This window comes from Chenopodium album, chromosome 14, assembly GCF_948465745.1.
Source record: "Chenopodium album chromosome 14, dcCheAlbu1.1, whole genome shotgun sequence".
NCBI classification, from domain to species: Eukaryota; Viridiplantae; Streptophyta; class Magnoliopsida; order Caryophyllales; family Amaranthaceae; genus Chenopodium; species Chenopodium album.
The window spans coordinates 18063676-18090984 of NC_137847.1; the positions used below are offsets into that span (position 1 = coordinate 18063676).

The 27309-nt window shown below is 35.2% G+C and overlaps 2 protein-coding genes across 4 annotated transcripts; one reads left to right on the top strand and one right to left on the bottom strand.

Moving 5' to 3' along the window:
* Window positions 1-4790: 4790 nt before the first annotated feature.
* LOC145580113 (uncharacterized) lies at window positions 4791-26039 on the top strand. Of its 3 annotated transcripts, none has more exons than XM_081637465.1 (12): window positions 4791-5087; window positions 21997-22098; window positions 22574-22634; window positions 22947-23017; window positions 23513-23577; window positions 23881-23925; window positions 24120-24200; window positions 24397-24464; window positions 24842-24893; window positions 24974-25134; window positions 25414-25504; window positions 25594-26039. In XM_081637465.1, exons 2-11 carry the CDS (start codon window positions 22008-22010, stop codon window positions 25481-25483), a joined length of 765 nt encoding a protein of 254 aa, XP_081493591.1. In that variant the 5' UTR covers window positions 4791-5087; window positions 21997-22007; the 3' UTR covers window positions 25484-25504; window positions 25594-26039. The 3 variants fall into 3 exon arrangements, with proteins under 3 accessions (XP_081493591.1, XP_081493589.1, XP_081493590.1); XM_081637463.1 differs by having other exon boundaries at window positions 4798-5087; window positions 21997-22116; XM_081637464.1 differs by having other exon boundaries at window positions 4802-5087; window positions 21997-22116; window positions 24845-24893.
* Window positions 9774-11987, bottom strand: LOC145577868 (uncharacterized). Its single transcript, XM_081635295.1, has 2 exons — window positions 11737-11987; window positions 9774-11595 (listed from the first exon to the last, which is right to left on the bottom strand). Exons 1-2 carry the CDS (start codon window positions 11985-11987, stop codon window positions 9774-9776), a joined length of 2073 nt encoding a protein of 690 aa, XP_081491421.1.
* Window positions 26040-27309: the final 1270 nt, after the last annotated feature.

The following is a 27309-nucleotide window of genomic DNA, read 5'->3' on the forward strand; positions in this document are numbered from 1 at the left end:
CAGAAATAAAAGTTTTAATAAACATTGTTTTCTTTTATAATTTTGTGAACCTTTTTATTTCAAACCCTTTTGTGACACAAGAATGAATCATAACTTTTCTTGTTTATTCCTAATAATCAATGATAGTTAATATAAGGTTATGGCCTCATTTCCAAACATGAGATTGAGATTAATTATTTAGTTGTATAAGGTTGTAACAATTATCCATCTCCATAAAAATAAGCTTATATCCCATTATAATTACCCGATGGATTAATTGACAATCGAATATAATTAAATAGTTTATTGTTCCCTTTTATTTGGAAGTAAGGCCTTGACAGGTGTCGTGTTTTATTTGGTCAATTCCATTAAGCCTAAACACATAACCCTTAAAACCTTACAAAAATTACCTTCGAGTGAATTTGAAACCCAATTCCAAAAATACCTTGATCCACTAAAATTCGTCAATTGGGACGCATTTGTTGAATTGTCTTATTCAAAAGACATTTTTGGTAATCACTAATCGGGGTGATTTTCCTCAACCAAGGTGGTTCATTTTACTTTTATGAGTGAATCCGTCAAAGATCACTAAAATCCCACTTACAAAAATGACGTTTATGTCAACAACCCAAGTCAAAAACCCAATGGAATTGGTTATTTAAAACATGGCATCTGTCCGAACTACGAAGGTTTTGATCCGTGAGTGAATTCAAAATCTCACTATGATCGGTACGTAGTGAAACTTTGGTGCTCAAACCTACCTTATATTAATATTTTTTTTATGTGGTTTACATGCCTTAAAACTTGAATTTTAACAACGCAATAGTAAGAGCCCGTTCCTTATAACGGAAGGGAAGACGAGTTCCAGACGTTCGATTCTCTTAACCTAAACCCTGAACCCTGTGCCTTATTTCTTTTTATGGAGTTAGCAGTTGATTTTTTTTTTATTTAAATTGACTGTTTTAAAATCCGTCCTTATTCGGATAAAAATAAGGTGGCGACTCTAAGTGTTTAATTATAAGTCTTATCAGACACTTAAGTGGAAGCTTTATAGACTAATCTTTGTCCACCAAAAACCAGGTACCACACATTGGGCATAAAGTTTTTATTCTTCGCATGATCTTAAGTCCATCTGACATAACATTGCCATTCAAATTTCAACGAAGGCAATATCCATTGGCGGTATAATGTTTTTCAATGACTATTAACAAGAGCCAAGGTCAGTCTCTTTCAAATGTAGGCTTATATATTCCGAGACCAGTTTTTAGTCATGGTCATCTTTATGTAGCAATATCAAGGGTTACAAGGAGAAGTGGTTTGAAAATTTTGATATGTGATAAAGAAGGTCGGTTTTACAGTACTACAAATAATGTTGTATTTAAAGAAGTACTAGGTGTGAAGCCCGTGCGTTGCACGACTTTATTTTTAATATTATTTTAGATTTGTTTCGACATTTATTATTATTATTATTATTATTATTATTATTATTATTAACAAAAATTATAAAAAAAAAAACCAATGTGTGCTTCAAATAGAATTCTCTCTTCTACACATCTATGCAGAGTACTCTATTCTTTTTTTGTAGTTTTGATTTATGTATCTTGTGTCTTCTGTGAATGACGCTGACAAGATTATCCTATTCCCTTTTTCAGCCCTAAATATGTAGTGTGTAGAGTATATCGTTTCTTTGTAATTCTGGTACATATTTCTTGTGCCTCCAATCAATGACGGTGACAAGATTAATTTTTTTCCATCTCCAACCTTAGTTGTATCTTTGTTTACCATTGCATCCTCGAAGGTATTATAAATATTGCATCCTCGAAGGTATTATAAATTTCACTTTGTGTAGCCATGAATCTTGGGATCTCCGACTATGAAAAGAAACAATTAATATTTTTCTATGTATTGTGAATTAAATTAAGGCCTATTTATAAGGAAATACAATACATCATATCTTCTCTACATAAATCTTATCATTCTTTATAAAATCTTTTTTAATTGTTATCCATATCAATGTTGTTTTTATTAACGACACCAATCACATGAATATGCCACGGTAATTTATCTTGTTAATTTAAAATTTTATCATTTTTTTTACTTATTATCTATATGAATAATTTTTTTTTTATTTATTTTTTGTTTTTATACATATTACATTTTTTACGTGATTTTGGATATTTGGGATAACAATAATCATATATTATGATTTTTTGTAATTATGTGTTTTTTTTAATACCACTTTTTTGAAAGTCGGTGAAACTTGTTAAAAGGATTAACATATTTTATTTGAAATAATTAGATAAATCATTAGATTAGTATGATAATTTTAATTTTTCATTTTTTTTTGGTATAGTTCTTTGAACCGTGGAAAATAATGGTAGGATAGAATTAATAGATTTTTAAAGGATTAACATATTTTATTTGAAATACTTAGATAAATCATTAGATTAGTATGATAATTTTAATTTTTCATTTTATTGTTTTTATTTCATCCTACGTGGCACACCTAAATATGTGGCGCTCTATTTTTTTTTTTAAATAACAAAATCATACGTGGCTCTCTAAAATCTCTGGGAAAAACTCCCCTTTATATATATATATTAGATTTCAAAGTTTAGCATAACAGGTACATTACTTCTCATAACTTACAACAAAATATTATTGTAATATGAACTCTCCTCTTTTTTTTTTTTTTTTTTTTTTTTTTTTTTTTTTTTTTTGTGTAGGGATATCAGCTATTAAGTACTCGGCCAACTACATGACACCCATTGATAGTGTGACTAATAAATTAAGGATCAATCAATTATTATGATATTTTTATTTTTGTATTTCATTTTATATTTATTGAGATTCATCTTATGGTATATCACATTAATATGTTTGTTCTAAGTTTTTTTTTTTACTTTCAATTATTATGTTTAGTATGTAACTTTTCTAATAAATGAATGTTGCAACTACTGTAAAACCGTGCATGGCACGAGTTTTGAATTAGTATATAAATAAAGCAGGCATTTTTCAGGAACATTTGGCGCGCCACATAAGCATAGGTACTATTTCGACCAAAAAATTTAAATTTGTAATTTATTTTAGAATTAAAAAAAAATCATTCACCACCTAAGCAGAAGTGACGAATGAGATTTAAGAATTTTGTCGGTAAAAACAACAAATATTAATTTTTTAGGATTTTAATTATTTTAAAAACCTAAAACTTATCTTTTTTTTTTTTACAGAACTAAAAATTATCTTTATGTATTAAAATTTATGTTATTTAAAAAAGCTAAAAATTATACAAAATAACGTATTAGAAAAATCGTAATTGATGTAAAATTTCAATAAAATGTTATGAAAATTTTATTTACTTTTAATCAATTCAAGTGTCATCTACGAATGAAATCACATTTTTTATTACATTTTAGAAAATAAAAAGTATACATTTTCTGATAAAAATTTAATCACATTATTAATAATAAAAAATATTAAGCTTACAAAATAAAAATCACGTTCAATAAAAAAATTATGAAATTGAAAATTATGATCTTTCAAAAATTTAAAAAGGGTTCAATTTTGGATTAGATCGAAAAAAGATAATAATATACAAAAATGGTTATAATGAAATATAAACATAAAATAATAAAAATAAATACAAAATAAAAATAACTTTCTATTAAACTTTAAACCATGTTTATGATAATATAATAATGAAATATGAAAAGTTACTATAATAACATACATATACTAAAAAAAAACACCTGGCCAAAAACCAAGTTCAATTAAAACTCTATTAAAAAAAATCAATTTTGGATTAGAAAAAAACAATATATATATATATATATATATATATATATATATATATATATATATATATATATATATATATATATATATATATATATATATATAAATCTTTAGAATTTAAAGAAAAAATCCTTTCACATTATATGCACAAACATAAGATTAAGTACTACATAGTACATTATAAAGTTTATAATATTCATGATAAAATATTCAACAAAAAGCGATGAACGGTGATCATAATACAATGTTCATTTTGCAAGAGGGCGAAATAAAATATGCGACTCAACGACTGGCACAATCAACGGTCCATGTGATAAACAAATATGTTAGATATGAAGAAGGTCATTCATTTTTCATAGTGTACACGCTATGAATATTTAATGTTATATTTAATTATTAATAGAGACTTAGGGTTACTTTGTTAGTGTTATAGAGGTTATCGGTCAGGCTTTGTAAAAAAATCTTTATTTCTTCGATTTATCTAAGAGAAATAAAACTATTATAGAAAATTATAGATCAAATAAATATAAAAAAAAAAAAAACCGTGCATCGCACAGGCTTACATCTAGTTGCTAATATAAATGAAAATAAATTCATAAGCAAAGTTAAGTTTTACCTATCTCCTGCGCTAGCTTAATAAACTTAAGGGCAAATCCGCTTGAAAACTTTCCGTTCGCGCCTAAAATGAGAATATGAGTGGTAATTTATACGTACTCATATCGTATATGACTTGATAGTAGAGATGAAACGAGGTAAAGAAATCCTCAACTATCAAACAAATATAGTTTCTCACCAGTTTTATCAAGTTTTTGCTTGGTTAATGTGTATGACTAATATGACCATGAATGTAATATATCACTCCATGACTAAGTTAAATCAAAACCTTTAAGTCTTGTACACATTAAAAAGATTTTGTACACATTAATTATTTAGCTCAATTATGGAGCACTATATATAGCTACTTACCGGTTATTACAATGGCTTTGACATCATTTCTTCTTATAACTTGATCTTATATTTCTTTCAATTTCATAAACAATTAAAAATCATTAGCCATTTAGAAATTAGAGTTAGTTCAAATATTAAAACAAAACGAATTACATATATTTGGAAATATTCACTCTTTCAGGCTTTCTTTCTCGCTTGCGGCAACCATAGTTTTCCCCCCTTTTCTGAGTTTTCTCATTGAGTCGCCTACCCACCACCTCCCTCACCACCGCACCAGTCAGTCACGGTCCCTCGCCACCGCAGCAACGCTCATCCGCCGTTCCCTTCATAGTTCATACTTCCACTCTCACTACAACACTTAAAAGGTAAGAGATCGAATTAATTTGCTGCTTATGTTTTGATTTTGCTTGAATTTCGATTCAATTTCCCCAATTTTCTTGTCTATTTTCGGGTAATTGCTATTTATTGACTTGAATTAATCTGGTCATAGCTAAATCGTGTTTGCTACTTGATTTTTTCCGAATTAATTGTTGATAAAAACGGTTTTGCCCTGTTATGCAGCCAAATCGTGTAGTTGTTGTTGATTAATTTGGGTCTTGTTTATTGGAATTTTGTGATTGATTTTCTATGGGTATTTTGAGCTCCCTTGATTTTGAGTTTTGCAGCCAGAAACTCCATAACTATCAAATGTAATTACTTGCAGATTCAAACAAGAGATCAATTACAAATGACAATACAGCCATTTTCTTACAAAAACGCTCAACAACATAAAATGTGAACAAAAACGCCCAACAACAGAAAATGTCAACAAAAAGATTCAAAATTTCATTTGAATGATTTTAGATTATATACGCTCCAAAAAAAAAGTACTAAATGTTAAACTACTAAGCAATAAAACAGAAATTACTTATCTCTTGATGCGTGAACCAAAGTGACAATAGCCGCGTCGTGGAGAACCACTGACCTAAAAGACGATTCCGCGCTACCTCCCGGTGCAGTAGACTAGAAGCGGTTGCCCTCCAGGATAAGCACGGCGTCGGAGTTTATGTGCACTCACAAACCCGACTGGAACTCAGAATACTTGCCCAGAAAACAGAACAGAAAGAACTCGTGTTTAAATAATTTTAGAGAAGAGAGAAGACTGATTGTGTTGTTGTATTTGATTGGGAAAAGCAACAAGTATATATAGGCAGTAGAAGGGAGACAAGAAGCATAAAACGAGGAAAGAATCTGGCTAAGAAAACGACCAGATTCCTTAAGCCAGTCAACAACAGAAGCAATAGACAAGGAATTAAATCATCTACTACAATCAAGGGATTAATGACTGATTTAATTTCGTAACCCCAACAGTCAGAAAAGAATAATCCCAATAGACAAAAAGGAATATTCTGTTTAACAAAGAAAAGGAAATAAAATTTCTCCAAAAAGATAACAAGGACCCACGCCCGCGCATCACATTCCCCAAGACCCAAGTCCCGAGGCCCGAGCCCGACCCGGCCCGGCTCGGCGTGCGCGCGCGCGTGTGTGTGTGGAGTAACACTTACCTCCCACTCACTCAACTAAGTAGTGCTAAGACACTACAATATAAAAAAAAGGAAAAACCTTTTCCCCCGACCAATATGGGATTTTCCCCTTTCATTTGTTTTTTCCCTCTTTCTTGTTTTCCCCCAACTCTCTTATTTTATATCAAGAACTTCCAACAATCCCCCACAGGTTCGAAGATATGAAAAAGAAAGGAAGGAAAAGATGAATTCTGGGCAAAACAAAACAATTGCATAAGTGTCAATGTCTCGCGACTTGAATTAATACATAGTGGACATCAAGCTATGATCCCTCACCTACCAAGTGACTTTCGTCTTGAACTCAATAGGGAGTTAGGGACCCGTCACTTTGAGCCACACAATTGAACATGTATAATATTTTGAAATTCCGCGAATAAAGATGACGCATTATACTGGCCATACGTCCGGCCTGGATGCTCATAGGTGCTCTAGAGTATAAGCCCACGAAATACTCATAGGAAGCGGCCACACTTCCACACCTAAGTAGGTGAACTCCATCAAGTGTGAGCTACAACACACCTCCAAAAATATGGATATGGGTTCATTAAGAGCCATATGCTCAACCTCCTTCTCATTTGTAGCTAAGCACAACAAACATCTAGAGATGGACAAATAAAATAAAAAATGTACTTCCGAATTATTATATAATGTTCCCCTTTAAACTCATGGTGAGTAGGAGTTCACTATTTCACAATTCATGCAACGGGCTTTAGCCCCATCTCTTCCGATATTTCCAAAACTAGTTTTTTATATAGGCCTTTAGTTAACGGATCCGCAATGTTCTTTTCAGACTTAACATAATGGCTTTATGCCTCAAACGGATGTGTCTCTTCTTCCCATTATAGGCATGGTTGTGTGCAAGACAATTGCAGCTTGCGAATCACAATGAAGTGCAACTGAAGGAGCTGGCTTCCCCTGCAGTGGAATATCTGCAAGCATGTTCCTCAACCATTCTGCCTCATGACCTGCCAATTCAAGAGTAATAAACTCAGATTCCATAGTAGACATAGCAGTACAAGATTGCTTACAAGATTTCCAGGATACGGCTCCACCCTCAAGGGTGAAGACATAGCCACTAGTGGAGTTAACTTCATCATTATCAGATACCTAGTTGGCATCACAAAAACCTTCCAAAACTCCAGGAAATTTGGAGTAGTGCAAACCCCAATCCGCAGTACCCTTAAGGTACCTAAGCAACCTCCTAAGAGCAATCCCATGATCACTGCTTGGGTTATGAGTGTACCTGCTCAACCTACTAACAGAATAAGCAATGTCAGGTCTAGTGTAGTTCATTAGAAACATAACACTACCAATAATTCTAGCATACTCAGACTGATTAACTGGATCACCATTATTTTTCTTTAGGTGGAAACTTGGGTCATATGGAATTTTAACTGGATCGACATTAAATGAGTCAAACTTTTTAAGAAGTTTTTCAACATAGTGTGACGGATTAAGACAGATGCCTTTTGGAGTCCTTTTGATTTTTACTCCCAAAATCACATCTGCCTCACCCATGTCTTTCATTTCAAAATTTGAACTCAAAAACTGTTTCGTCTCATTTACTCGATCCAAGTCAGTCCCAAAAATCAACATATCATCTACATAAAGACAAATAATTACACAACCATGACTATCATGCTTAAAATAAACACAAGAGTCACCTTCATTGACATGAAAACCATTACCAGTCATAGTCTTATCAAATTTGTCATGCCATTGCTTTGGAGCTTGCTTAAGCTCATATAATGACTTGACTAACTTACAAACCTTGTTCTCTTGGCCTGGAACAACAAACCCTTCAGGTTGGACCATATAAATCTCCTCATCCAAGTCACCATTCAAAAATGCAGTTTTGACATCCATTTGATGAACAACAAGATCAAAAATGCAAGCAAGAGCAATTAAAGTCCTAGTAGTTGCAATTTTAGTAACAGGGGAGTAAGTATCAAAATAATCAATGCCAAACTTTTGTGTAAAACCCCTTACTACTATTCTTGCCTTATACTTGTCTATGGATCCATCGACCTTCAATTTTTTCCGAAAGATCCATTTACAAGTAATGGGCTTACAACCTCTAGGAAGTTCAACCAATTCCCAAGTGTTATTATTGAGAATTGATTGTAATTCACTGTCAATTGCTTCTTTCCAAAAAACAGCATCAACTGATCTCATTGCCTCATCATAGGTCCTTGGATCATCTTCCAAAATAAATAAATGCACAAAATCATCATCAATTAAGGAAGATTCAGATAAATAAGATGAAATAAAATCAGGACCAAAACTGTTTTCCTTTCTTGCCCTTTTGCTTCTCCTTGGCTCTAAAACAGAATCATTGTTAGTAATAGGAGAATTAGCAATAGGCAAACTAACAGAACTACTAGCAATTAATTCACTATCATTAGAGGGAGATATTTTCCAAGGAAAAATGTTCTCAAAGAACTCAGCATCTCTAGCCTCAATGATATGGCCACCTGCATAAGTGTTGTTAGTACCTTTGACAAAGAAACGATAAGCTGCACTTTGATAAACATAGCCAATAAAAATAGCATCAACAGTTTTAGGACCAATTTTATCCCTCTTGAAACTAGGTATGCCTACCTTTGCTAGGCACCCCCACACTTTCAAGTATTTCAGGTTTGGCGCTCGACCCTTCCATATTTCGTATGGAGTCTTGTCAAGCTTCTTGTGAGGAACCCTGTTGAAAACATAACAAGCAGAAAGAATAGCCTCCCCCCACATGTTATTAGGAAGCCCAGAACTAATAAGCATAGAATTCATCATATTCTTTAAAGTTCTATTTTTCCTTTCAGCTATACCGTTTTGTTCGGGTGAATAGGGAGCCGTTGTCTCATGAACAATGCCAAGTTGCTCACAAAATGCCTTAAGAGTGTCAGGTCACTCCTAACCCTTTTAATCTTTTTGTCCAATTGGTTTTCTACCTCAGCTTTATATTTGAGGAACATTTCCTCAGCTTCGTCGTCTTTAGACCTGAGAAGATAAACCATACAAAAACGTGAGCAATCATCAACAAAGGTAATGTAATACTTTTTACCCCCTCTACTTTCGTGATTGTTAAAATCACCCAAGTCACTATGAACAAGCTCTAGTATTTCAGTCTGTCTATCTCAATGATACAAGGAACGAAATTCGATACGAAACGCGGGACGGAAACGGAAACGGGAAACGCTACATTGAGTGAATCGGGAACGTTGGGTGTAGTTTAATATATATATATATATCTATAAATAATAATCTAAAAAAAAAAAAACTAAAAATTAATTTGAACTTAAAACATTGATTTTCATTTCATCCAAAAAACATTCATATTTCATATGCATCAAGCCATCAAACATGAGTACATGATCAAAAGTTCAAAACTTAAAACAAATAACAAACCCAAGCAAAAAAGGTTTAATAACTTCCTATTACAATAAACAATCCAACACATATCATCAAAGCAAAATCAGCCCCAAACTTTAGAAGTTATCAATCTGCATATCGCTGCCTTTTACAAGCAAATGTCACTGGTGTGTTATTAGGTTGTTCATCTAAGTCTTCTCTCCACCTCATTTCCTCAAGTCCAAGTGTTGAACTTTCTAGAATTGAAGTCTCTGGATTAATGTCCCCTTTTCTATAAGGACCTTCTTTGTAGTAGCTTGTAAAACGAGAAATTAGCCTTATATTACAGTGAATAAAAACCAACTTGTCAGCTCTAACAGAATTTAGTCGGTTTCGTTTGGCATTGTGAATAAATGAGTATGTGCTCCACACCCTCTCTGCAGAAGAACTACTAATGGGCTGTGACAAAACTTTAATGACAATTTCAGCTAATTCGGGTGCCTCTGATCCATAAGTGGACCACCAAGAAATAGGAGACATTGTTACAGCATCAATTTTGGCAGCAAGTGACCCAAAAATACCTTCCTTAGCTTGGAATTTAGCCAACTGTTCACGGAGTAGTCTTTTTTCTTCTGCACTCTCCCTTATTTTATCAAATGCCTTTAAAACACCATCAACAACTTCTCTGTCAAAATTTGGTGCTCTCCTAGCCTCCCCTCCCGGAGTCGGAGTTTCCAAGTACTTTGCATCATAAAAAAAAGGGTTTAGTGCAAATCCTAAGCAATGCATGGGAATGTTCATTTTTTCCCATCTTGATAACAAGATCTCACTCATTTTGTCACTGTCATCTTTATGCTTGTTTTCTTTCATTACATCTCCTATCTCCCCAATCATACAATCCATCTTTTCATAAACCTCACCCATCTTTTGCCCTTCACCATCAGCAAATTTAATCATCAAATAAATTAGCTTTGTGATTGCCAAAATATTATCAACTTCCTCCCAAAAACCTTCATTACTAATAGTGGCAGCAACTTCTTTCCCTAACTCTCTTGTTTTTTCATCCCCCGAAGTAATCCAATCTTTCCAAGCCCGCATGACTATAGTAGTTGCTAATGATTCTCTACATTGTGATAGTCTTTTCAACAACAAATAATGAGAAGCAAACCTAGTTTTTGCTACTTTCAGTAATTCCAGTCCAGATTGTGATTTAAAAATGGCATGAGCATGAGTATGATTTAAAAAATACTTCACAATATTTTTCCCTTTAACATAAGTTTCACTAACCCATGGAAAAGCAGTAGCAATGTCTTTAAAAATAAGATTGAGTGTATGCACCACATAAGGGGACCAAAAAATGTGCTTATGTACCTTCTCGATTTCTTTTCCAGCAGCTTTGCAATTGGCTGCATTGTCAGTGATAACTTGCAAGACATTTGACGGCCTAACTTCTTCAATTGCAGTAAGTAGATAGTCAGCTATGGCCTTTCCTGTTTTTTCCACCCTCGTGAAGTCGTCCGCGTATAGAAACATAGAACCACGACTATTGGATGCAACCACGTTAATAAGTGGTTCACGCTTCACATTTGTCCATCCATCTGAAACGATTGAAGTTCCTTGTGTAGCCCAAGTGTCTTTAACTGGAGCTAATTCCTTCTCCACATCCCGCTTGACTTCATCAAGTAAGGATGTTCTAGCTCTATCAGGCGATAGAGGCTTGTAGTCCTTGGGAGCATGAGTCAAGGCTTTTGTCATATAAGAAAATTCTGGACTTCTTAGTACATTGAATGGAATTCCATTAGCACAAAGAAACCGAACTATTGCTTTGTCAACCTCATTACGTTCAACCATACCAAACGCATCTTCTATGGGAGTTTTATTAGTTCCCGGAACTTTATTTTTTATAGTAGATTTAGATAATGATGGGGAGATACCTGTCAACTCAGCCTCCTCAACTTTCTTTCTTATGCTTTGAAGTAGTACTCAATTTGATAGCATCACAGTACATCGACCAATCTCTGGTTTTTTCCCAACTTGAGCACCAAAAAAATGTTGATGTACTCTTGTGTATGAGCTGCTGTATGTTTTCTTGCAATGGTTGCAAGACCACCTTTTCGTTCCTCCTGCATTTTTCCCTTTCTCTCCTTGAATTGGTGTAATTTCAGCTAATAGAGGGTTTTGTTGAATCTCGGAAGAAACTCGTTGATTTGGTTGATCTTCTGTATCTAACACCTCTTCCCTTTGAGGAATTTCAGTTTCCAAATCATTGTACTCTTCAGGTGAAGGTTGATTTGGTGGTTGATTTCTTTGTGAAGTTTCAATGGAAACTCTTTGTTTGGATCTATTTTTGCCAAATGCCATTTTTTGTACCTAATTTTTTTTGATAATAATGATTGGTTGGAACCGTAGGAATGGAGATGTGTTTTGTATACTAAAATAGACATTGAATTTATAGAATTGCAGAATTTGGGAAGATGGAGTTTGGATGTCGTTTGAACTTCAAGCTCTACAATAAATGAAAAGAATGCTTTGGCCTTTGGGAAAGAAGATCAGAATGAATTCATTAATTGAATATGACTCTTCCTATTTCTTCTTATTTCCTTTTTGTTTTTCCCACTAGTATTATAGGTGTATGACGTGTATCATTCACATTTTTTGATATTTTTATCAAAAAATGGACAATCCAATTTATGTGTCGTATGATCATGTTTGCAATCGATCTACTATCTCCGGTACATATTATGTATGATCGTATAAATTATAATCCAACTGCAAATTGGAACGAGCAAACCAATTACGTATAATATATAATGTATATAATCTAATCTTTATTTTATCGATCATTCTTACTATGATAAGGTATCATAGTGTAGGATCATATCCTAGTTGATCAATTAGTCATAGTATGATATAATGTATATGTGATCCAATTTATCTAATCCTTTCTGTTCGATCATTCTTACCATGATCCTATTACGTACAACTATATAAGGTATCATAATGTAGGATCATATCCTAGCTGATCAATTAGTCATAGTATGATATAACCTATATGTGATCCAATTTATCTAATCCTTTTTGATCGATCATTCTTACCATGATCCTATTACGTATAACTATATAAGGTATCATAATGTAGGATCATATCCTAGTTGATCAATTAGTCATAGTATGATATAACCTATATGTGATCCAATTTATCTAATCCTTTTTGATCGATCATTCTTACCATGATCCTATTACGTACAACTATATAAGGTATCATAGTGTAGGATCATATCCTAGTTGATCAATTAGTCATAGTATGATATAACGTATATGTGATCCAATTTATCTATTGCTTTTTATCGATCATTCTTACATGATCCTATTACGTACAATTATATAAGGTATCATAGTGTAGGATCATATCCTAGTTGATCAATTAGTCATAGTATGATATAACCTATATGTGATCCAATTTATCTAATCCTTTTTAATCGATCATTCTTACCATGATATCCTATTACGTACAATTATATAAGGTAACATAGTGTAGGATCATATCCTAGTTGATCAATTAGTCATAGTATGATATAAACTATATGTGATCCAATTTATCTAATCCTTTTTGATCAATCATTCTTACCATGATCCTATTACGTACAACTATTTAATGTATCATGGTGTAGGATCATATCCTAGTTAAGTTGATTAATTAGTCATATTATGATATAACGTATATATCATCCAATCCCTTTTTGATTGATCATTCGTACCATGATCGTATTACGTACAATTTATAAAATGTATCATAGTATATACGATCTAATTCTTTTTGACCGATCTATAGCATGATCCTGTTATTATTCAAATTATGGTCATTAAACGTAAACGCAATCATAGTATGTACACTCTAATTTACGTGTTATATTATGAAATTTTTTTTGACCGGTCAATCATAGTCGGGGTTCAGTGGAATTCTTGTCTCTTAGCCCTCTATAATACGTTCATATTATTTTTGATCATTTGTTCAAATTGCTATGTATATGTAATCATTAAATTAAATTAGTATTATTTTTTATCCATTATTCGTAGTTTATATAATTATATTTTGTAATTATTATATTATTTGTTAGACTAATCACTTGGTAACTCATAATCTCATATAAACTTAGCATCTTTGCTGCCAAAGTCCCGTAAAAATAGTTAAAAATTTAATCACTTGCAAGTTGTCCTTTTCAGTTTTCAAGACTTCAAGTTCCCAATAAGCTAGTGTAATGAGTAGGAGACTTAGAGACTAATGACATTAGTAAAGTTTAGCACAAAAAAAATGACATAGTAAAATACTCGGTAAACTAAAAAAAAGGTGTAAATAATAACTTTATATGAATATATATTCCTATTTCCTATATTGAGGGCCCCAATATAGTAAGAAGTTCAAAAAGAAGTTTTGTCTCATGCGTAATGCCCCCTCAACTTTTTCTTTTTCACTTTATCATCTTCAACAGTTGTATCATCTTCAACCTCGCGAACTCGCCATTATCAAACACTGTAAACCTTCAATTTTTGCCGCTATTGACTCAGAAATTCGACCTTGCTGAAGAAGAAAAGGGGAACGCTTCGACTACGAACTGAGTCGCGAACCCTAGCGATTTGGGTCGCGTTCGTTCCGCGATTCGGTACGAACGACTCAGATCGCGATTCGCCTCAACGTCCCGCGTTCCCTGTATCACTGGTCTATCTACTGATTTAAATGGCTTCTTTGTAAATTTAGCTTCAACACAGATTTGACATTTCGAAAAATCAGTGTTAGAAAAACTTGGAATCAAATTTAAGTTTTTAAGCCTTTTAATAGAATCAATATTAACGTGGCCTAATCTAGCATGCCATAAATCAATAGACTCAGCAATATAAGCAGAAGAAGTACTAGTATTCTTATTCATAGTGTCAACTTTAACATCAAGAGTAAAAAGCCCCCCATTACAAAAGCCCTTTCCCACAAACTCCCCATTGCGAGTAAGAACTAATCTATCAGAATCAAAAGAGAGCTTCAGTCCAACTTTCATGAGTAAACTGCCAAAAATTAAATTCCTGCGCATTTCTGGAACATGCAAAATATTAGTCAGAGTAAGCAATTTTCCAGAATTGAGAGTGAGAACGATCTTCCCTTTGCCTTGGATAGAAGCAGAAGCTGAGTTGCGCAGATGTGTCTGGTAGCTCAGTGTCAACAATCCACTCAGCAACATTACCTGTAAAGTTAGCTTCTAAAACAACAACAACAATAACGTCAGAATCCTCAATAAGATTTGCTTGACTTTGCCCATTCTTCTTCTTCTTGACCTTGCAATCCTTAGCCTTGTGACTAGTCAAACCACACTCAAAACAAGTACCCTTAAACTTGTACTTTTGAACCTTCCCTTTAGGCTTAAGAGAACTGCTATTGGCTTTGGACTGGTTGTTGTGTTTGGGTTCAACAAGATTGGCTTTGGCAGAGGAAGAGGAAGGAAAAACAGAAGGGCCTTTGTCTTTGATACGGTTTTCCTCCTCAATTTTGAGGTGTCCTACAAGCTCCTCTAAGGTTAGGTCTTTCTTTTTGTGCATCAGTTGGTTACGAAAATCCTTCCAAGAGGGAGAGAGTTTCTCAATCAAAACAATAGCAAAGGTAATATCACAAATAGACAGACCTTCAGCAGCCATACTAATACACACATTCTCATAAGCATGAATCTGATCAATAATAGGCTTATCATCAACAACTTGAAAACTCAACCACTTACTAACACAATAACGTTTAGTACCAGCATCATCAGTTCCATATTTTTTCTCTAAAGCATCCCAAATATCCTTAGCATGATAAAAACCCATATAAATATCCAACAAATTATTTGACATATAATGCAACAACATGCCCTTACAGGATGTATCATCCTTAGCAAACTTAACATCAGTTTCAGACAAATTATCCTTATCATCAGGTTCAACAATATCATCAAGAACATATGCAACATCAATTTGCTCCAAATAAAAACGCAACCTAACAGCCCAACGTTTATAATTCTTTCCATCAAGAGGTTCTAACTTAGACATATCAGGAATCAGAAATTTGGAAGCCATAATCGTCTTTTAGATTGTTAAACTACTAAGCAATAAAACATAAATTACTTATCTCTTGATGCGTGAACCAAAGTGACAATAACCGCGTCGTGGAGAACCACTAACCTAAAAGACGATTCCGCGCTACCTCCCGGTGCAGTAGACTAGAAGCGGTCGCCCTCCAGGATAAGCACGGCGCCGGAGTTTATGTGCACTCACAAACCCGACTGGAACTCAGAATACTTGCCCAGAAAACAGAACAGAAAGAACTCGTGTTTAAATAATTTTAGAGAAGAGAGAAGACTGATTGTGTTGTTGTATTTGATTGGGAAAAGCAACAAGTATATATGGGCAGTAGAAGGGAGACAAGAAGCATAAAACGAGGAAAGAATCTGGCTAAGAAAACGACCAGATTCATTAAGCCAGTCAACAACAGAAGCAATAGACAAGGAATTAAATCATCAGCTACAATCAAGGGATTAATGACTGATTTAATTCCGTAACCCCAACAGTCAGAAAAGAATAATCCCAACAGACAAAAAAGAATATTCTGTTTAACAAAGAAAAGGAAATAAAATTTCTCCAAAAAGATAACAAGGACCCACGCCCGCGCATCACATTCCCCAAGACCCAAGTCCCGAGGCCCAAGCCCGACCCGACCCGGCCCGGCTCGACGCGCGCGTGTGTGTGTGGAGTAACACTTACCTCCCACTCACTCAACTAAGTAGTGCTAAGACACTACAATATAAAAACAAGGAAAAACCTTTTCCCCCAACCAATGTGGGATTTTCCCCTTTCATTTGTTTTTTCCCTCTTTCTTGTTTTTCCCCAACTCTCTTATTTTATATCAAGAACTTCCAACACTAAAAACATGCATCTCACTGTATCAATGCCATGAGATCTGATGTTATCTTCGACAATTTTTGCAATTAAGGTGTGGTTCACAGCAAGAAGATGCTATAACATTTTAAGAGTATCATTTAGCAGTACTACTATAAAGTCAAATATTCCTTCTGTTTGTTTGCTTTTTCTTTCTTGGAATTTTTCGTCCTCATTTGAATCAAAAAAAAAAAAAAGAAAAAAAAAGAAGTCAAATATTAGAATACTTTTGCTTTTCAAACCTGAAGCTCTGGATGGTCAAAGACAACCACTTCGTCCACTTGCTTCAGAGGAACCTACTCAAAGAGATTGTTATCAAGCTCACATAATATGTTTTTGAAAAAGGTCTACACCAGTAAAGAAACTACCATGTTCACAAACTTGGTTTTAAAAGGCGTTAGGCGCACCAAGGCGTAAGGTCCCTGGAGCCTAGGTGCAAGGCGCAAGGCTCAGGCGTGCGCCTTTCGTAGGCAAGGCGCACCTTAAGACCCTAAAACCTCCAAAATGATTTCTAGACTAATATTGTGCTTACAGCAACATATCACATCTATTATAAAATGCATAAAGGGAAGCGTAATTTAACAAAAATCATCGTTAACTCGTTAAAACGCAAAAGTATTAGACAAGTACTTAGAGAGTAGTTAGAGTAAGTCATAATTAGCATAATTTAATTAAAAGAGAGAAAGAAAAGCAGACATAGGGTAGTGGATGGTCTCCTAAAGCTCTAAAGAGTCTCTAAATCAACATCAAAGTCTTAAACATCTTCATTATCCGCATCTTCACCAATGTCCTCCTCCCACTCCTCATCATCGTCATCATCATCACTATCATCACTATCATCATCATCATCATCAATCACCATCGGTCTCTTCCCTTTATTCCCTCTAGATGATGATGGGGCATTGTTTCTAACCCTTGATGCCCCTCTAGTAGCATAGGAAGGCTCATTTGCCCTGGTGGCTTTACTAACCGCACTCTATGTCAAGTCATCACCTTCAAACACAAGTTCTTCCTCTAAATTTTCATCCATTTTCCCAAGTAGCCACTCATTACTTTCATCAATATCATCCAAAAGAATGGGGTCAATGGTGTTTTGCCTCACATATCGGCGTTGCAAAGCTCGATTATATTTGACATAGATCATGTCATTTAAACGAGCTTGTGCCAAATGATTTCTTTTCTTGGTATGGAGCTGTGACAAAAATAAATTTTTACTTTATTAGTCAAAGGTTGTTATGAGCTATAAACATTATAATATTAAGGGTAAAACTTAAAGTGTACATACATGTTGAAAAACTCCCCAATTTCTTTCACAACCGGTAGCACTACAAGTGAGGCTAAGAACCTTCATGGCAAAGCTTTTGAGATTAGGACTTGAAGATCCATAAGTTGACCACCATTCTGCTATTCAAAAAATAAAAATATAATTAGTTTGCAAGTATATTTTAAAGTTAAAAATATGTATAAACTTTAAAGTTATAGCTTTTATCGGGTGATTTGGTTTTCCTTTAAATCATAATTTTATTCACTGAATCACTGACGAAATCAGGTTTACACTATTCTTCTTCTCTCTCCTCATTTCAATTCAATTGGATTTACAATTTTCTTTTTTTTTTTTTTTTGTTAGGTTCAATCTGATTTTTTCCATTTTTGATTATTCCCCAAGTTTAGATTTGTCACCATATAATTGACGATTGTTTGTAATTGTATAGAAACAAAATTCAAGGTTTTTATGTCAATTTTTGCTCAAATAAATTCATTTGAAATGTTTTTGTTGGAAAATTGAATGATTGGTATGCTTATAATGCACTCTAACTGTTCGATAAAATGCTAACAATGGAAATTGACTTTATACAACTACATTTTATTTATAATCGGTGAGAAATTAGAGTATATTGATTCTTTGATCATATATCTACACACCTGAATTTGTAGTTCGTATAATATTTAAATTTCTTTGAATCTTGTATAAATTGCTGTAATTCATTCTAATCAATCAATCAATCAATCAATCAAAGCCTTAATCCCAAAAGTGGGGTCGGCTAACATGAACCAAATTTGATTATTCCGTGTAGTCATCAACATAAATCTTTCTCCTCCATCCCTTACGATCCAAAACTTCATCCTCACGTAAATCCATGCACTTCATATCCTTCCTCACTCCTTCCAACCAAGTCATCTTTGGTCTCCCTCTTCCTCGTTTAATCCCTCCATGGTCCCACTCTTCCACTCTTCGCACCGGTGCACCCTCGGGTCTCCGTCTTACATGTCCAAACCAACGCAGACGATTTTCCCTTAATTTATCTACAATGCCCGCCACACCTACTTTCTTGCGAATAACCTCATTTCTGATTCTATCTCTTAAAGTGTTTCCACACATCCACCTTAACATGCGCATTTCCGTAACCTCCATCTTTTTAATATGCTCTTTCTTAGAAGCCCAACATTCTGTACCATAGAGCAACACTGGTCTTATGGCAGTCCTGTAGAATTTTCCCTTCAACTTTAAGGGAATGCTGCGGTCGCATAGCACTCCCGTGGCCGCTCTCCATTTAAGCCACCCTGACTTAATCCTGTGGGTCACGTCTTGATCAATGTCACCATTCTTCTGGATGATCGACCCTAGGTACTTAAAACATTCACTCATGGTCAAATCCTTTCCATCCAAACTCACCACTTCATTGCTTGTCCCCCTCTGAGTGCCAAAACGACATACCAAATATTCAGTCTTACTCCGACTTAGCTTAAACCCTCTAGATTCCAACCTTTGCCTCCATTGCTCCAACTTGACATTAACCCCATCCTTAGTCTCATCCACCAAAACGATATCATCTGCGAACAGCATACACCATGGAACCTCATCTTGAATTGGTCTAGTTAATTCGTCTAGAACCGTTGCAAAAAGAAAAGGGCTTAATGCAGACCCTTGATGCAATCCGATTGTAATAGGGAAATCTTTTGTCAACCCTCCGCATGTCCTCACATTTGTTGACACATCCCGATACATATCCTTAACTAGGTCTACATACCTTCGTGGGATACCTTTCTTCAACATTGCCCACCAAAGTATCTCTCTTGGCACCTTGTCATATGCCTTCTCTAAATCAATAAAGACCATATGAAGATCTTTCTTCTTTACCCTATAAAACTCCATCATTTGTCTTATCAAATGGATTGCCTCCATAGTAGATCTCCCAGGCATAAAACCAAATTGGTTATCTGAAATGCTTGTGCATGCCCTCAACCTTTGTTCAATCACCCTTTCCCACAACTTCATAGTATGGCTCATAAGCTTAATTCCTCGATAGTTAGAACAATCTTGAGCGTCTCCTTTGTTTTTATAAACCGGGACCAAGGTGCTCTTCCTCCAATCTTGTGGGATCCTTGTAGCCGTCCATATCTTGTTGAAAAGGTTTGTTAACCAATCAATACCAATCTTACCCAAACACCTCCACACCTCTATCGGTACCCCATCAGGGCCAACCGCCTTCTTAGGTTTCATCTTCCTCAGTGCAATCTCCACCTCTACTCTCCTAATCCTTCGCACATACTCCATGTTGATTTCTTCATCACTCATAGAGGTATCTCCTATCACAACTCCATTACTTCCATTAAATAATTCATCGAAGTACCCCTTCCACCTGTCCTTGATGCCCTCCTCTTGCACTAGGACCATTTGGTTCTTATCTTTGACACACTTCACCATGCCAATATCCTTCCTTGCCTCTTGTCTTCTCTTTGCCATCTTATAAATGATCCTTTCTCCCTCCTTGGAATCAAGCTTTTCATAAACCTCCTGATATGCCTTTTCTTTTGCTTGGCGAACAGCTGCCTTTGCCTTACTCTTAGCCTCCTTATACGCTGCAAAGGTTTCATCACTCCTACATTTTCCTAAGGCTTGATAGCATTCCCTTTTTTGCTTAATTACTGCTTTCACCTCTTCATTCCACCACGAAGTATCTCTCTGTACCGAAGTTCTTCCCCTTACTTCCCCTAAGACCTCTTTGGCCACTCTTAGGAAACAGTTCTTCATTCGTAACCAGGTCATGTCCGGATCCACCTCTCCATCCCAATCCGCTTCTTCAATTACCTTTTCTGTAAAAACCTTAGCTTTTGCATCCCTTAGGGTCCACCATCTTATCCTTGGTTCTTCTTGTCTAACTTTTTTCTTCGCCTTCTCTTTCAGACGAATAGTCATTACCAATAGCCGGTGTTGGGTGACCACACTCTCCCCTGGGATAACCTTACAGTTTATGCAACTTTGTCTATCTATGCTCCTTGTGAGCAGGAAGTCTATTTGAGTTGCATTTGCTCCATTCCGAAAAGTTATCAAGTGTGAATCCCTCTTCTTAAACCAAGTATTAGCCAAAATTAAATCATATGATTGGGCAAAATCCATAATAGCTTCACCACCGGCGTCCCTCTGCCCATACCCAAAGCCTCCATGGACACTCTCATAGCCATCTCGGCTCGCCCCAACGTGCCCATTTAGATCCCCTCCAATATATAACTTCTCTGAGTGGTGGACACCCTGCACCACCTCGTCTAGGTCCTCCCAAAATTGTCGTTTCTCTTCTGCATCTAAACCCACTTGGGGAGCATAAGCACTGATAACATTCACAATCTCCTTGCCACATAGCAACTTCAGCCTTATCAACCTATCGTTCTTCCGATAGACCTCGATCACCTCTTTTGCCAACCTCTCATCGAGAACCACACCAACTCCGTTCCTAGCTCCACCATTCCTTGTTCTGTGGCTCGTTTCTTGCCCAACATACCATACCTTATACCCCAAAACCAAGCCTCGAGCTCCTTCTCCTGTCCATCTTGTCTCTTGGAGGCACATGATGTTCACGCGTCGTCTTTTCATTACTTCTACCAATTCTGCTGATTTTCCCGTAAGAGACCCCACATTCCAAGAACCAATCCGCAAACTAAATTCTTTTCTCCCACGCTCCCTCCTGATCCCAACTCCAAGTCCTTGATTATTTGACACCACAATTGGGCAATATGGCGCGTCGCTTCTGGGCGACGACCTAGCAACCCTTACATACTTATCACTGCACCCGGGTCTGGGAAGTGCAGCGCGTCGCTCAGTAGGGAACGCCCCAATGGCACGCCCTTGCTCATTTGACACCACACTCGGGCAATGTGGCGCGTCGCTTCTGGGCGACGACCTAGCAACCCTTGCATACTTATCACTACACCCGGGTCTAGGAAGTGCAGCGCGTCGCTGAGTAGGGAACGCCCCCACGAAAATATCTGTTTGGCTCATGTCATGGGATGTGACGAAGTTTTATACTGGCTGTCACTGGCCTACCGTAACCCTCCTCCTTTATCCAGGCTTGGGACTGGCAGCGGGAAACCCACTGGCGGAGTTCTGTAATTCATTCTAATATAATGTTGAAATTGACAGGTGATTGAATAATGGACTGGTTCTTAATTGTGCTCTCTGCATCTGTGATTTGGATTGCCTCTTTATGTAAAATATTGCACATATCTTACTTCCCCACAAAAGGTCAATACTTCAACATTGGTAGGTGCGTTGTATTCGAATTTATAGCGTTGATATATTTCAGTTAATTACATTATACTTCCTCCGTTTCTTAATACTTGCAACACTTCCCTAAAATGGAAATGTCACAATACTTGCAACACACTATAATTGGAAAGTTATTTTGAGGAAAAGTTGCACTATTTCCCTTATTTAAAGTACATGACCCACTAAATTACACTTTTAAAAACCACTCACCTCATTTTAAATTATAACCATGTGAACCCCACTTTTATTAAATACCGTGAAAAAGGGTGTGTTGCAACTATTAAAAAACAGAGGAAGTATATGATTGGGAATGTGTACAAATGTACAATCTTACTATAGCTTGCAATAAATATATTTGCATTGTTAATAGTAATTCTGAAATTAAACTTTTGAACTATGTGTGAAGTGTTCTATATGTGCTAATGGAAATGGAAATTGATTTGTCATTTAGGTGACACCCTACACAAGAAGGCTGTCTTGCTCGTGATTGCACATCCTGATGACGAGTCCATGTTAGTCGATCTGTTTTTCTTGTCATGGTTTAAAATGGTTTTTGCATATACTATGAAATGACAGGTTTTGATTATTCAATTATGCACTTTTTCATATCTAGAAGAAGACATTGGAGTGTAATTATCATTGAATACTTTTTTGCTGCATCGGTTTTTGGGTAAATTAGAAAGAGGGATAGCTCCAGAAGAGTGACCAAAGTTCAAAGGGTTACTTGAGCTTGTTGTAGATATCACTTTGTTAGAGTATGTGCCACTATACAAATTATACTCCTGTATCATATAACTTGTGTTAACTGTAAGCTATTATTTCAGGTTCTTCACTCCGACGATTAACTATCTGACATCAAGAGGGCACAATATTCACATCTTATGCTTGTCTACTGGTAATGCAATATTTCCAACTTTAGGACTTTGTGCTCAGACCCATAAGCATGTATCTACAACTCAGTATCATTTTGTGACTTTCTTAGTTAGTGAACAATTACAGACAACCCCTAGATATTCATCTTGAGCTTTAGCTTCATTTTTGCCTGCTTTATATTTTGGTTTGTTGACTACCCTTATTCTAGTCTTCTAGATCTTGGATGTACCATGTACCTAATAGCTTTTAGTTAAGCCTCCTATAGAATGTTTAAGGGAGGGCCAAATGCACACTACTTTGTCTCCTAGCTATTGAAGAGTCATAGAGGCTGTTTCCAAATATATTCTACTTAATGCATATTTCTTCACGTTCTCAGACTTCTGTGTTTGTTCTCTTCTGCTTTATAATTTCCTTTCATCTTTGGTGCAAAGGAAATTGTAGTAGAATTCAGTACTTCGTATTCAATTTCATCTTTTTCTTGTACAGAGTTACAATTTACCTTTTTTCATATATATAGGTAATGCTGATGGGATGGGAAAAATTAGGACAGATGAGCTCTACAAGGCTTGCTCTATGTTAAAGGTGATATATTGTGTTTGGCTTATTGCTATCCTATCTGTGAGTTGCTACCTAGATGAACCTGAAAAAGTTTTCTGCCTCCTTGTGATTGTTTGCATATATTTATGCTTTGACTTCATAATGGTGTAGCCGTTAGAGGCAAAGATATTATATTGCATCTAATGTTGATAGTTGGTGATAACTTTGTAAAGGATGACTGGAATTGTGGTGATAAAATTTTTCTTTGTGAGCATAGTAGTTTCTTTACTGGTGTAGACCTTGTTCAAAAACATATTATGTGAGCTTGATATCAATTTCTTTGTGCAGGTTCCTCTGAAGCAAGTGGTTGTCTTTGACCATCCAGAGCTTCAGGTTTGAAAAGCAAAAGTATTCTAATATTTAGCTTTTTTTTTTTTTTTTTTTTTTTTTTTTTTTTTTTTTGATTCAAATGAGGACGAAAAATTCCAAGAAAGGAAAAGCAAACAAACAGAAGGAATATTTGACTTTATAGTAGTACAGCTAAATGATACTCCCAAAATGTTATAGCATCTTCTTGCTGTGACCAGGATGGGTTTGGCAAAGTGTGGAACCAGACCTTAATTGCAAAAATTGTCAAAGATAACATCAGATCTCATGGCATTGATACAGTGAGATTCATCTTTCTATCTTTTGTGGCTTTGCATGTTTTTAGTACTTAATTTTTGGAGCGTATATTTTCTAAAATTATTCAAATGAAATTTTGAATCTTTCTGTTCACATTTTCTGTTGTTGGGCGTTTTTGTTCACATTTTGGCTGTACTGCATATTCTGTATTGTTAATTGATCTCTTCTTGGAATCTTCAGGTAATTACATTTGATAGTTATGGAGTTTCTGGCCATTGTAATCACCGAGATGTACATATTGGAATAAGGTGACTTCATCAACCTTATTGGTTCTGATTGTCATTTTGGTTTATACTTCATCTTTATTATGTGCAGCACCTATATCATTTGCATTCATTGTTTTCTTGTCATATACTTATCTATTCTGCATCTGAGCTGTAAGCTGCACATTAGTTCGTGTTTTGTTTCTTAGCTGTCAACGCTTGTCTTGATACATGGATTGAACTCTGTGTTTCTTTTGTCTATCTGCTTGATCCAACAACTTATTTTATTTAATGTAGTAGCATCATGTGCTCACTTGATCTTGGGCTTAGCTTATCTTCTTCTTCCCAAGTCCATTTTTTTAGACTTTTAGTGGATGAATGATTGGTCAAAGTCTGAATTTAAAGGTTTCTTTGTATTGTAACAGAAAGGTACTAATTGATTCCCAGCAAAATAGTTTTGAAGCATGGGAATTGGTAAATTTTTTTCCCCTACTAATTATAGACAATGTATCTTGTTAGCTTTTGTAATTTTTCCCCCTCATTGCTGCTCCCAGGGTAGTAGCAGTGTTTTGCGGAAGTATAGTGGACCAGTAGATATTTGGTTATCCATCTTTATGGCCTGGTGTCTCCCTCATAGGAAATCTGTTTGTCTACTGAATGAGCATCCTTTTAAGAGCTTTCGAGCAATGGCACAACACGCAAGCCAGTGGGTTTGGTAGGTGTTCTAACTTCTTTTCTTCTTCTGTTCAGCTTCAGAGTATCCAAGAAATGTTCCTTCCGTATGATTGAATATTGTTCTTTCATTGACCCCATTAACAACTTAAAAGCCTTGACTTTGTGCATTCATACCCCTCCCCCTCTTTCTTCCAACTATTCTGGTCAAAGCTGCTTCTACTTTGCCAGTACTTAATCTACCCTGCCTTAGTCGAGGGCCTTAGTGATCATGGGGTTGGGTTTTTTTTTTTTTCCCTGATTGTTCTGAAAAAATGTGCAGGTTTAGGAAACTATTTATATGTTTTTCAAGTTACACATATGTGAACACACTTCAAAGGATTGTGCTTTAGACTTATGGTTCAGGACCTGAGGTAAATTGGTTTGTACCTTAGTTTAGGTCTCTTACAATTTTCATCGTACATGTGAAGTTAAAGTTTGTCATGACTGATACATGGGCCAGATTTGTGGTTCAAGTTCGAAACTTAGTGGAGGTGATTTTTGGAAGAACTATGAATTCACCTTGAGAGTGTCATTGCCGTTCACAAAAGATTGAAAGAATCAGTAAATTTGCAGTATACTCATAATTATTGTTGGAAGATCTATACACGGATGATGGATCCAAGGGAGAAATGTTCTTAGGTAACATGTTTGTTGCATCCTGATTCCCAAGGAAAAACAAGTTTTGTTGCAAACATCTGGATCGTTGTTCTAAAGTGAAAGCTTGTTTGCTGCAAATGAGGCTTAGACTAACTATTTAACTATGTTGCAAAATATTGGATCCTTGTTTTGTTGAGGTTAGAAGTTGTTTGATGAATGCTTAATAATAGTAATTTCACTGATTTGTAAGCTTAAGGCTAGCATGACTTTTTTTAATTTTGTAATTTGGGTCATAGTGCTCTTCTTCTATTGTTTTATGGACACTATCATATCCCCTTAACTTCATGGATCTTAGAGGTGAAAGTACGCCATTTGAATTGAGTTTGGTTCAAGTGATGAGTCTTTCAATTTGGCAATGGGTTTATTATGGCTCTGGTCATAAGTCAGCCTATTGTAATATATTAATCAATTCTTCATGTTAATTCCTTGATTAGTTTTCCACGTCTTTTATGATGCTAAAAAATTATTGCTTCATTTCCCTTTATGTGGTAACTTTTGGCCCTTTATATCCCAAATTACCCCAATTTAATTCAGTTTCTCTCTGTACTACATCACATGGACTCTCTTGTAAGTTGTAATGAACGTTCATATAATAAGTAGTCAACTAGTCAAGTATGCCATATAGAAGTGGAAAAACAAAAAAGTTGGAGTATTACAAGTTGGTCTTGCATTTTATACATCAATTAACCTATACTAAAAGCAAATCCTTCCATGACACTTGTCATTACCTTGTGAAAAATTTTCCCGCCTTTTTCGCTTATCTTTTTTTTTTTTTTTTTTTTTTTTTTTTTTTTTTTTTTTGTGCAAAATCTTTAAGTAAACTATTTATACCTTGTACATTTTCTTTCCAGTTTGACAATCATATTCCATATATACTCAAATGAATTATTTTTTTAATATCTTTCAGATACTTTATATTTTGTAATATATAATTGTCAAAATTATTTAACAACCGTGCATTGCACGGGATTTTAACCTAGTTTATCATATATGGGTATAGTTTATGACTATATGTTACTCAAACACTTAATTTCACCTTAACTACCCGTGTCGGCCCCTCGACATTTGGATATGAGTCACATGAGTAGGACACTTACACATTTCATTTTAGTTCAAAATCATTGAAATTTTTCACAACCTAGGGCCTGTTCACATTTACTTAATTTCAGTTCAGTTCAGTTCAGTTCAGCTCCAATCAGTTCAGTTCAGCTCCAATCAGTTCAGTTCCAATCAGTTCAGTTCAGCTCTTAATTTCCCTCTCACATAAAATATTTATTTCAGCTCAATTCAGTTCAGTTCAGTTCAGTTTCAATCAGTTCAGTTCAGTTCAGTTCAGCTCCAATCAGTTCAGTTCAGTTCAGTTCAGCTTAGTTCAGTAAATATGAACAGGCCCCTAGTCGAGTCGGATACTTGGACACGTACTTGTGTTGGATATGAGTACCCGAGTTCGAGTAACATAGATTATTGGGATGGGCAAAATCATATATTTTATTTATTAAGAAAATCTACTTAAAAACAC

Bases quoted from the DNA above. Each gene is read 5' to 3' on its own strand.
- LOC145577868 (XM_081635295.1), bottom strand. From the start codon at position 11,987: ATGGCATTTGGCAAAAATAGATCCAAACAAAGAGTTTCCATTGAAACT. The intron at 11,596-11,736 runs GTGGTCTTGCAA...ACTACTTCAAAG, and splicing joins AATGCAGGAGGAACGAAAAG to CATAAGAAAGAAAGTTGAGG.
- LOC145580113 (XM_081637463.1), top strand. From the start codon at position 22,008: ATGGACTGGTTCTTAATTGTGCTCTCTGCATCTGTGATTTGGATTGCC. The intron at 24,201-24,396 runs GTGAGATTCATC...TGGAATCTTCAG, and splicing joins GATCTCATGGCATTGATACA to GTAATTACATTTGATAGTTA. The intron at 24,894-24,973 runs GTAAATTTTTTT...TGCTGCTCCCAG, and splicing joins GTTTTGAAGCATGGGAATTG to GGTAGTAGCAGTGTTTTGCG.